Source organism: Phaethon lepturus, unplaced genomic scaffold, assembly GCF_000687285.1.
Source record: "Phaethon lepturus isolate BGI_N335 unplaced genomic scaffold, ASM68728v1 scaffold35587, whole genome shotgun sequence".
NCBI classification, from domain to species: domain Eukaryota; kingdom Metazoa; phylum Chordata; class Aves; order Phaethontiformes; family Phaethontidae; genus Phaethon; species Phaethon lepturus.
In genome coordinates, this window is record NW_010551771.1 from 1 (window position 1) to 11,503 (window position 11,503).

The following is an 11,503-nucleotide window of genomic DNA, read 5'->3' on the forward strand; positions in this document are numbered from 1 at the left end:
TATTATTATACACATAATCGACCTACTTATGTGCCGATTTCCTACTAGCTTTATAAGATTACAAATGAATTTGGTTATTAAAAGCTTGAGATGCAGCTTGCTTAATTCCCTCCAAGCTCCTACAAACCAGTACACTGCACAACCAAATCCGTTTATTAACAAACCCAAAATGCAACCAAAATTTCCACAAGTATCCCAATGTTTGGGTTGTTTTCAAATATATATTTAAGGTGCAAAATGGTGAAATACTTGATTTGATATTCTACATCCATATCCATTGTAGAGGAATTGGGATTTCAGAAATACACCCACCTTTTCTTCCTCCTGCTACTGCTCCAAGTAGATTGTGAGCAAACGCAGCTTGTTGCACAGGGTACAGCCAACAAGGAACACTGCCTGAGACTGCAGTTCAAGCACCCCATGATGTCTTCAGTGGCCAAGTTAGCAAAATTAATTTGAAACAGGTTACAGAGACTTAGCACAGCAGGACTGAGTCTTAAGCCTAGGTAGCATTTTGCAAACATAAAAGTACAGGTTTTAAAAAACACAAAAAAGGGCCACGAATCTCAAGGAAAGTTCTTCCCCCATGCCTGCTTACTCAAGCTCCCTGGGCTAACCTGGGAAGCTGCTATAAAATGAAGAACTAATTCTGAACTGATTCACACTTTAAATGAGAACATAAATATGTAAACAAGGAACTTATATTTGATTAGATGGTAATGAAATGGGATGGAGAAGCAAGAGCCAAGGAAAATCGCTGTTTTCACCACTGCCATCAACAGCAACATTATGGGTTATACCTTGAAAACTCCTCAAATTTACATGCTTTTTTTTCTTCAAATTAATAGAAAAGAGATGCAGCTTAAAATGAAGAAAATGAAGCTAAAAATGCAGCTGCAGCTTCATTGCCACTGCTGCTGCTGACTGTTGACAGCCTCATTCTTTAGTAAATCCTTGGAGTAGGGCCCAGCCACCCTCTAATCCAGCCAAGGCTGGCTTGAGCTCTCAAGCTCTGCTCGTTGCTCCCCATCGCATACCCTGCTGCAGTCTCCTATAAGCCTATTCTTTATTCCCTCTTCCTCTGGTTTAGTAATTTCCAATTTAAATTTTATACTCTAAAGTAATGCAGAGGCTTCAGCAGAACAGCCTGTGGTGTGGAGCCTCACTGAATTGACAATTGCTTTCCTCTCCCATTGTGGCGGAGGACCTTCAGGCGCTTAGCAAAGAGCTAATGATGGACAGGTCTCTGCTTCCCTGGCTCTACCATTCCCTTTGAGGTAATGCCTATCAACAGCTATTCCTGCTGCTTCTCCTGTGCTGATCCTTTCTCCTGTATTCATACCAGGTGTCAGCTAGGACTCAACAGCCAGGGGCACACTGGACTCCTGTTTCTATTTTGGCGAGCCGTGATATGCAGAAAGTGGCATACAGCACGTGGAATAAAATGGGTTTAAATTCTGAATGTAGCTGTACAAATCAAGGTGAGATACTGTATGGATAATTTCTGGTCTTCATGACATGCACTTAATCCACTTCACCTTGTCTGCTAGCTCTGGCACACAGCAAGGTGCATAGCAAGCTAAAAATCTCATACTAGAGGCCCAAAGAAACTGCTTGGGGTTGCACTGCTATTTTTTTCACCACTTTCTTGCCTCCCCCAACCTATATCCTCAGTTCCCTATCAGCTTTGAGCTTGTTACATCAAGTACTTACTATACCCTCCTCCAGTTTAATGACAGGACACCACAGAATGTCAAAATCCTGTATTAGGCTTTATTCTTTTATATAAACATTAACATTTCTCAAACAGATTAGTTAAAAATACAGATTTAAACAAGAATTTTTGCAATTGCAATGAGTTATAAAAAACAAGATTATTTTACAGATTGTTACAAGTGCTTTACAAAGGTGCAGAGTGAAGGCCAGTGGCAGGGGACCAACCTCAAGTGCAAAATGGACACGATACCCTCACCACGGGCATAGCGCTCAGATACACAGCCAAAAAAAAAAACAAAACAAACAAACAAACAAACAGAGCCATGTGAACCTAGGCTCTTGGGATGCTCACCGGGCAAGCAAACATAGACCCCTATGACAGAGAAGGCTCATGAGACCAAGCTACCGGGATACTTAAGGTTACATCTCTGAGATCAGCCATAGATGTTGTTTCTTGGAAAATAAGGAACATGTTTTACAACAGTGTATTTCCCTTCTGTCAGACAAAATATTGCTGTAAATGCTAAAATACTTATGGATGTGGATACTTAAGAACTTGGGGCATACATCCAGTACGGATCTCACAGTGCCCAAAGTGAAGAAAGGATACAAGACCCAAGTGTCCTTCTAAAGCAGTTGGCACTCCTCATACAGGAGGGACCTCCATATCCCAGGACCATCACTAAAACCTTGAGCAAGTACCTTGGAAAGACTTTGGCAAACAAAGAAGATGCAAGTGGATCTGGTTACACCCAATATTCTTACAGCCCATGATCTGAGTTTTGCAGCCCATAGCTTACGCAATGCCCACATATTTCACTAAATGCAGTATGTCCTCTCTCCTTGGCCGATACATCTTCACACCCACCTTGGAACACATGCCACATGCTCCAAATTCTTGGAAGTTTTTGAGATCCTTCCACCACACCTACCTAGCCTAGGTACCAGTCCTTCCCACCTATCTTTCTTCTATTCTACCCCTAAAGTTACAATCTATGCCCTGATTTGTTTTGAACTAAAGTTTTCCAGCTGTTAGCAAATCAAAGGTAAAGCAAACCAGCTGAGAACCACCATGAGATAAAACTGTGACGTATTATATTTTTAAAAATCCACTAATTTATGCCTGACATCCTTCTGATGTACAAATGTTCCCTATCCAGAGGGCCTCCCTGTTAGACAAAGGGCACTACACATTAGAGGAATCCCTTCTCCAAAGGAGGGCCAGAATGAAAGGGCAGCTCTAGAGATGAAGTCTCATAATAAAGAAATAACAGCTACTTCTCTTGGAATCGTTGTAAAGGGCAGCACACACAAGAGATTTTATTTATAGGAAACCCAGTGAAACCCCTAGAACATCCACATTGACTTCCCTGAGCTCCTCAGATCCAGGTACACTGGGGACCCTGCAGAAGCCTGTTGAGCTGGGTTACTCTCAATAGAGAGGGTTTGGCAAGTTCCTGCAAATTCATTTTCATAATCAACAAGAGAGGAGAGGATCAATGGGCAAACCCTCAGGACACGCTTAGAGAAGAGAAAGACTCTGAAGAAAGCGGTGTATGTGTGTGTGGGGAAGGTCTTAATTTCTATCATTTTCAGATGTTTCACGTTACTCCTTTGGGGTAAGGGCACTACATTGAAACAAACCCCTCCATCTGATCTACCCCAGCTGCCTCCTGCATAGTCTCATACCAACACTGAAACCCCAGGCTCATCACTCCCTGCACTGCCTAGCTCAGAGTTCAGTGCTTTGGAGAAGGGAGGCTGGCTTCTCGTTAGCAAAGGCTGGGACATGGCATTATGTCAGCACATCACGCCCTGGGAGCATGCGGTCATTCATGCACATCCCAGATTTCTGAAAGCAGGGGAGGGAGTTTCTTGTCCTGCAGCCGAAGGGCAAACACCTGTTCAGAGTGGACACTACTTAGTGTCCGAAGACTGACCAGCTTCATTAACATCCGTGGAAACATCAGGCGGTCCTGCAGAGTCAGACAAATGAACAGCTGTTAGTAAAATCACACTAAAATTTTGTTAAAAAAAAAAAAACAACAAAACAAAAACCACACACCCGATGACACATTGTAACCACCATCCTGACTTCCTCTAAACCCAGCATTCTCCAGCAGCTGGCAGTGTGGAGGAACACAAATATTACACCATGACCCAAAACTCCAGACTTTCCATGCTGGCTAAACTATGAAACATGATAAAGGACAGCAGGCTGTGACAGATCACAAAACCTGCATTTACAGCTGCTACCAAACAGCCACAGAAGAGAAGAGCATGACAGTACAGGCAGCAAGAAATCTGTTACAGACAGTACTGCAGGAACTGTGCCTGCATAAACACAAAATCAGTTCGCATCATCACTGGGTTCTAGTCAGGCACTTACATTTGGTCTGTTGATGCAAATGTAAGAATGAAGGGCTTCCACATAAGTGTGCTGCAGCCTCTCCACCAGGGACTGGTCCTGCACATTCGGTCGGTCTGCCAAAAAGCAGGTTACAAGTAAGCAGATTGCCACAGGCAGCTTCACTGAACTTGACATCCCTGCCTAACCTCAGTCCCGCAGTATAGTCTCTCCCCAAAACCTCATCTAGCATTCACCCAGCACAGCTGGGAGAGCCATCCATGCCCACAGCGTCTGTGTCAGTTTTCTGCAACTGTTCTTTCTCAGTCACATTTACTACACATGGGGAGTCCAATCTGACTTCCGTAGAGGTGGAAGGTGAGACACACTAAAGAGCACTATATAAGTGTGTTTGGTCTCACACTCCTGTCCCAGTGAAGATGAGAATCTGCCCCTTCAGGAGGGAACAGGAAAGCCTCCCCAGCAGCTGAGCCAGTTAGAAAACAGGAACAAAGGAAAAAAAAAATTAATCTCTCATGTCACCAGACACAACACAGAAGCAAAGAGTAGAGACAGCTTCTTTGCAAAGCCCTGTCCTGGCAGAGCAATACTGGTTTCACATCCATGACGTGACCACTAGATGTCACTCATGCTGTGCAACTGGCATCACACCGGTAGACATGCCAAGTACACTAAGGGGACATTAAAATAGCAATGTCTAAATAAGGAATATAACTATTGGCTGATTTTTCTATACACTTTTTCAGCAGTGAGGAATCTGATTTCCTCTGGAGGTGGCACTAGAAAATCCAGACTATAACATATACCCCAAGCAGAAGTAGTAACACACTCACTTTATCACTAACCCTATACACTATTACTCCTCTTCAGCTTGTGACCTTCCTTAACTCTACTTTCTTTGCCCTCTGACTCAGTGCTGCAGCTCTTCAGATCACTCTGGCTTTTTACCTGCAGAGAAAATGTTGATGGCGATTAAAAGTGCATATTCAGCATCGTTGAGCTGTAGCTCATTCATTCCCTTTGAGAACTCAAAGATGGGGTTAATGAACTCAAACTGCAGACCTGCAACAAATAGAAGAGAATAAGGTGAGGCAACAATAATTGTCTCCCCTCCCTCTCCACCCCCCCTCACAATATTAGTTGTCAGAGACCCACTGCAGTACGCAAGGGAGTCGGGAGGACAGGCAGGGAAAAAGCCTTATATTATGTTCCAAGTGTGGCTGAAACTTCTCTTTACATCCCTCCCCTACTGGTGAGCACCAACAACAGTGGCTGAGGAGTCAGGCTCTAAATGTAAAATTACGCTATTTCTGGGATTTCTTAAGAGCCTTAAATGCCCCACAGCACATTACTAGGCAACAGCTAAAGGAACAGAGCATCAACTATCAGGTGAGTCCATCCAAAAGTCAGAAGCCCACAAGTACATCATCTACACTTTCCACTCTCACACCATCACCTCCTTCAAACCTAGCAGCCCTCTTGCTTTCAAAGGAAGCTTTAATCCCATGCTCCAGATTCATCTGAAGTCCATCTGAGCTGAAAATATAGGTTCAGACTTCTTGGAACTATATGCCATTTCCTTCAGCTCAAAAAGCTGGGGGAGCTGATGCAGAGCCTGACTTAGGCTTCCAGTCACCACCTTCGATAAATGCAGTCAGGCAGAAATGCATTGATATTTATTGTCATAACATACAGAGGCCACTGTTAAATCAGGTCTCTGGGCTATGTGCCATACAAACATGCTGAAAGCTTTAGGCCTTTCCCCCAAAACAGCATTCAAGTCTCTAATTTCCTGCAGTACAACTGCATCAGAGGAAGATGAACAAGATGGAGGGAATCTTTCTGGCTGCCTGCTTTTTGCCTTCCTAATAATCTGAAGAAAAGGCTACCAGGAAGAACATCAAAGAGGAAAGCTGTATATAAAAGCTGTATCTCAAGTACAAATGGTTAAATAGCTACCCAAAGAATCAGAAAATCCCATGAAGGACAGCCAAAGTCTCGTTTTCAGAAATTGTTAAGCTACACACTTGCTGGTACTTCATCTGAAGTTACAGATACTCATTGCTCCTGGAAAAATAGACTTCAGAAATGATATCACCACAGACCATCGCATACTGAGCTGATGACATGTCTAAAGCACTCTGTGGGGATCTTCAGTGCACACTACATTTCAGCTGATATGAAGTTGATAATCACACTAACGTCATCACTCAAAGCATGCACCTAGATTAGCAAGTGATATACTTGCAAAGGAGAGAAGACTGGAGTTTGATTTGTTGTGATCTGATACATGACCACATGTCCACGTCAGATCTCTACCAGCAAGTAAATTCACACCAGCTGCTAGGCCTGCGTGCACTCTTACAGCAAGATTTTCATGCTGTAAGGGTCAGAATTTTCCAAAGCAAGTTCACATCTAAAAAAAGACATGAACTGAGCTAGTAAGCTAGTATCACATGTTAAAAGTAAAAAAAAAAAAAAAAAAAAATAGTTTGTGGGGCTATTGGTCTGGTCCTGTTCTAAACCTCTCATCTGACTTCAGCTTTAAGGCCCCACATATTATTTCCAACAGACCACATTAAAGAGGAAAAGATGAAAGAACACAAGACACAGGGAAGGAAGAAACACCTGTCTAATGCACCACCTGCTTTGGCGAAGTCATCCCGATTATAGCTCAAGTCCTTAAGAAAGGTGATGCTCTCAATCTCTGGATTGTAGCGCCGAGATGTCTCCAACAACATCACCTGAAACCAGAAATAGATATATACTTGATTTGAAAACAGGAAAGAATGTTACAACATCGATAATTCAGAGTGTTAGAGGATCTCTGAAATAAAACAAAAAACCAGAAACCCTCCAAGCACTTTCAGAGTGCCTAAAAATTCCAAGGTAAATTCTGCTGCATCCTTTGCGCTGTCTGCTTCTGGGAATGGGGAAATACCTGGTTACCACTACCAAGGCTCTTGCCTTGTTCTCCTTCATGGCCTTTTGCCAGTATAGTCTGGTACTGCAGTAATGGTCCCACAGCTGAGGTCCGTCAGCCTTCCATCCCAAAAAAAGGAACGGAACTAGTTCTCCAGGTGGGTACTCCAAATTCTTTCATCTCTGGTACTATGTATTGTGGTGGAATCGAACTCTCACCTCTATGGTAGATGTCTTCAGTAAAGCAATCTGATCTTCCCTAGTGAGCTCCAGGAAGCCAGGTAGTTGCTTGGCAAAGTCCACAATCTCTTGCACAGAGATAATAGCAAGTTCTGTAAAGTGAGCAAAACGCTGCTGCCTTGCTTCACGGTTATTAGGGTCAGGAACTTGGGGCCACGGCTGTGGGAATGGGAAGAGACAGCATATATATGTGAAAGATGGAGCCAGGGCAGAAAGATGAGAAGATGAAGTGAACAGAGAAAGTGAGACACATTGGAACATCATCCTTTGCTATTCTTCGCAGAACTTTAGCCCACAGATGCAATGCCTAAAGGATCTCTCTTCTCCCAAATAATTTACCCACAACCCCGACTCCCCAAACTTCACTTTTTCTTATTTTGCATACATTGGTAGAGTTTTTACCGTCACTTTGAGCCTGTCTGTGAACGAGCGCTGGTTGCACTGCTGCTGAGCGGCCACAAGCTTTTTTATCATGCTCAACTGTTCAGGCGTCAGTTTTTGGGAAGGGCTTGGCGGATTCGGAGGGTTTGGACGCACCACAACTGTCCGAGCCTGATCGTCTTCCTGCTTCTTCAGTTTCTTCAGTCGGATCTGTTCTTCAGACAGAACATCTAAAGCAGGAATAGCCAGAGATCAATCATGACATAGGAGCACACTGGAAAGTGCACTTTCTAAACACAGAGTAACATGCTGTGAATAGAGAGGCAGAGATCACAGCCACCTGTATCTGGTATAGCAGAGTGTACACACCACAGACAGTGATACCTATAATTTGTTTCTCCCTCTTTTCCCCACTTTAAGCTGTTCCATTGCCTTTCTTTTAATCATACTGTCATGCAAGGTGTTCACAAAGGACTGAAGCTGCCTTCACGCTGCCCTGCAGATCTCAGGAAGACAACAGTTACTTTCCCCATTGAGCAATTCCCCAAAATGTCACAACAGATTCCAGGTGCTCTCTTCACATGTCATGGTGTGTCCATTGTATTTTATATTATCCTGTTCTAGTGTCTTCTTCTGATATAGCCATATTAACAACTTGAGTCATTTCATCTTCCTCTTGAGAGGTCAGAGTCACTACTGGATGGAGTCTGAGAGTGAAAGGACAATCTTCTGCACAGCCCATCTGGAGCAGACTGTAGAGTAGTTACATACCACAAGATGAATAATGAAAGAATAGCTTTGCATAAAAGGTACTGAGGACTGCAAGTCCTTCAGGAGTAGGGCTAGAAGTCTTCTTCAGTCATAAAGTCAAAGGATATGCCCTTTAGATGTAACGTTGTAAGGAATAAAACAATTCAGAGGCACATGTTGTGAAAAACTTACTGGACCAACTACTCATTAGCTAATTTAAATACAAAAGCCTGTTAATGGCCTGTAACTAAGTTAACTGAAGAATTCACTGATTTGAATATAGAAGAGGTTTGTTGTTTCTTTAAGTCAAAGATGCAAAAACTATCTGCAAGCTGCATCCAAAAAAAGAGGAAACTACCAGACATACCTCGATTCAAGGATTATCTTCAAGAGAATCATGCCTAAATAAGTGATGAACAAACAAAAAGCGGAAGAGGGACCAATTGGAAAATAAACTGTATCTTCAGGAACAAAGGAAAAAAATAAAGCTTGACTTTGCAAACAAGATTTTAAAAGTGCTGAAAGATTCTTTGGACATTTTTTTATGCACAGTTAACAAGGAAACACGGCTGCTACACAGGAAGGCAGGCCCCAAAACTGAACAAGTACATACCTGTACTTCTCAAAAGAATCATGTTAAACATGAAGACAAGAAATGGAGAACTACTGTGAGAGAGCATTCCAAAATGGCCCGTCCATGGGATTGGGGGGAAAGACGAAGAATACGGCACATTTAAGCTGAGAATAACCTTCATCCCTGACTTCCAACTGGGAGGATGCGCACACAGGTACACACACACCCAAAAATTACAATTCCAACAGCAAAGACATTCAATACAATTACCAAATTAAGGGGGATCTGTAAGATTACAGAATGCTAGCCACAGTGTTAGTTTAAGAAGGGAAGTAATTGATCCAAGCAATCCTCATCTTGGGACTCAGATACACAAAGAATTTACAGCCGAGTAACAAGTTACCAGTTATTACTGAATCCTGAAAACTTCCTATGTGCAAGCTTCTACACCATGCTGAATTCAAAGCAATCAAAGTTACGCAGTATTTAGCCTCATGATTCATGCTGGTTTAAGAGCAATAAACTGGCCATGAATAACTTCAGTCTGGGAATTAGAAGAATGTTTCCAATAATTAGTAGAGGGAAGTTCTGGAATGATCTTCCAAGTGAAACAGCTGGAAGAAAAAGCCCTCAGTTTCTGTCAAGATTAACAAAGCGAATTTGCAGTGGGGATTACAGTGTCGACAAGAATTGCCAAGCACTTGGTAATAACAACCCAAGGATTCCTTTTGGCCTAATTTTCCTGAGCTGTCTTCAACATAAGACAATCAGTAAATGCAGAAACACATTAAGGCTCCCTAGTATCTACCTGCAACAGCAAGCTGGACAGGTAGCCTTGCTACATAGCTTTTCAAATACATCTGTTCTGTAGCTCTCAGGAGCAGGGGGAAATTGGGCAGAGACAGCATACGTAATGCTGATACAAACCAGTGTAACAAAGATACCGATTACCTATGTTAGGTGTGCCGTATTTCATGTTGAAAAAAATGAACAGCATGTTTCCTTGGTGCAGCTCAGTGGGACTTACTTTTTGCAGAAGTATTTTTACAAGATTTCCAAAACACGCTCTGTTCCTCACTGTTCTGGGTGCTGGATGTCAGAAAAGGAGACTTCACACAGATTTAATGTTACCCAAGCATCCATTCAGTCAGTCGTGGCCAGCAAAGGGATGAAACCTGGATGCCTTGTCAGAGGAGGACTATTCGTGATACAGGAGCAAGAATGTTGTTGAACAGTCAAAAACAGCAGCCTTATGGCTCATGTGAGAAAAATAGCAAAGTTCATTAAAGGGAGCAAAGAGATCGGGTATGCATAAACACAGCTGCAGTGCTGTGGTGCTGCCCTCAACCTCTGTCACAAGCTCACGAGGCAAAGGAAAGTGCCTCGTGACAGTGACCAACCTTGCAGTCCTGATGGCAAGACAGACAGAAGCCCAAGTTTACTGATACAAGTTGACAGCATACTGAAGAATGCGTAAATCTTAGTTGCGAGTCTTTTCTCGGATGTCATATTCCACAAGTTCTTACAAAATAACGTGTTCAAGGAACACGGCAGGGCTGGGGCTCTCAGCACAGTGGTGGTGTTCCACTAACAGCCTCACGTCTCCATGTGACCCCTGCTAAGCTCCCAGTGACTTCCCACGCACATTTCAACACACAGCCTGCATGGCTCACATGTGACCCCCAAGTGCTCACACCGCCCCCCTCCTTAACACCCATCGGCCCCCAGCCTGCCCCCACACGCCTCCTGTGCCAGCACCATCTCCTGCACTCACACTGCTCCCGCATGCCCGCCTCCTGGCACTTGCGTAGCCGGCACTCCTGACACTTGCGACGCATATACATGTCCATCTCACACTTGCCGCCGTTCTTGCAGACGTACTGTGCACCCTTGATGACACTGCGGCGGAAGAAGCCCTTGCAGCCTTCACAGCTCAGCACATTGTAATGGAAGCCGGAGGCCTTGTCCCCACACACGCTGCACACTTCATTTCCCAGCATCTTAGGGGCTGGGCCCTTCTTCCGCTTCAGGGGGGGATTTTCTATCGAAATGAACAGTACCAAGGAAAAGTGGAAAAAAAAGAAAAGAAAACCCACACACATGAGGGAAGCACGGTGTTTGTAGCTGACTGCCCCATTCCTGACAATAACCAATAACCTCACTCAAACCCGCCATCTCCCAAACACACAGATGAAAAGATCAAGTCTCCCATTTCACAGGCTCCCCTCCTGGACAAGCCTATCTTCAGCAACAAACCAACTATTGACATAATCCAAACAGTTTCACCTCAACTATATAAGCAGGTATAGTTTCATGCTTGTTGCCCTCCAAAATAGTGTGCAAGAGGTAAAACATGCTCAGGCCAGATGTTCTTCTGCACTTTCCATTAGCAGGGAGTGACAGTTAAGGTACCGATGTGAGAAAGATCTGCAAAAAAGTTGATCTGAAATCCAAGACTGTGCAGAAAGTAATTTTCTTCAGAATTCACCTCCAGTTCTCTTATTTTTATTCTCTGTCATACTCGCACACAAGGATAAGGAAAAATGGTTCAG

At 43.5% G+C, this 11,503-nt stretch overlaps 1 protein-coding gene across 1 annotated transcript in view; it reads right to left on the minus strand.

Moving 5' to 3' along the window:
- Nucleotides 1–2,645: 2,645 nt before the first annotated feature.
- NR1H3 (nuclear receptor subfamily 1, group H, member 3) overlaps nucleotides 2,646–11,503 on the minus strand; it is an 11,840-nt gene continuing 2,982 nt past the window's right edge. Inside the window, exons 2-8 of the mRNA XM_010291025.1 lie at nucleotides 10,726–10,992; nucleotides 7,649–7,857; nucleotides 7,226–7,405; nucleotides 6,729–6,828; nucleotides 5,033–5,146; nucleotides 4,106–4,200; nucleotides 2,646–3,692 (exon numbers count right to left, since the gene is read on the minus strand). Coding sequence (XP_010289327.1) covers nucleotides 3,546–3,692; nucleotides 4,106–4,200; nucleotides 5,033–5,146; nucleotides 6,729–6,828; nucleotides 7,226–7,405; nucleotides 7,649–7,857; nucleotides 10,726–10,992 — 1,112 coding nt within the window. The 3' untranslated portion in view covers nucleotides 2,646–3,545. The remainder of the gene's footprint in view (nucleotides 3,693–4,105; nucleotides 4,201–5,032; nucleotides 5,147–6,728; nucleotides 6,829–7,225; nucleotides 7,406–7,648; nucleotides 7,858–10,725; nucleotides 10,993–11,503) is intronic.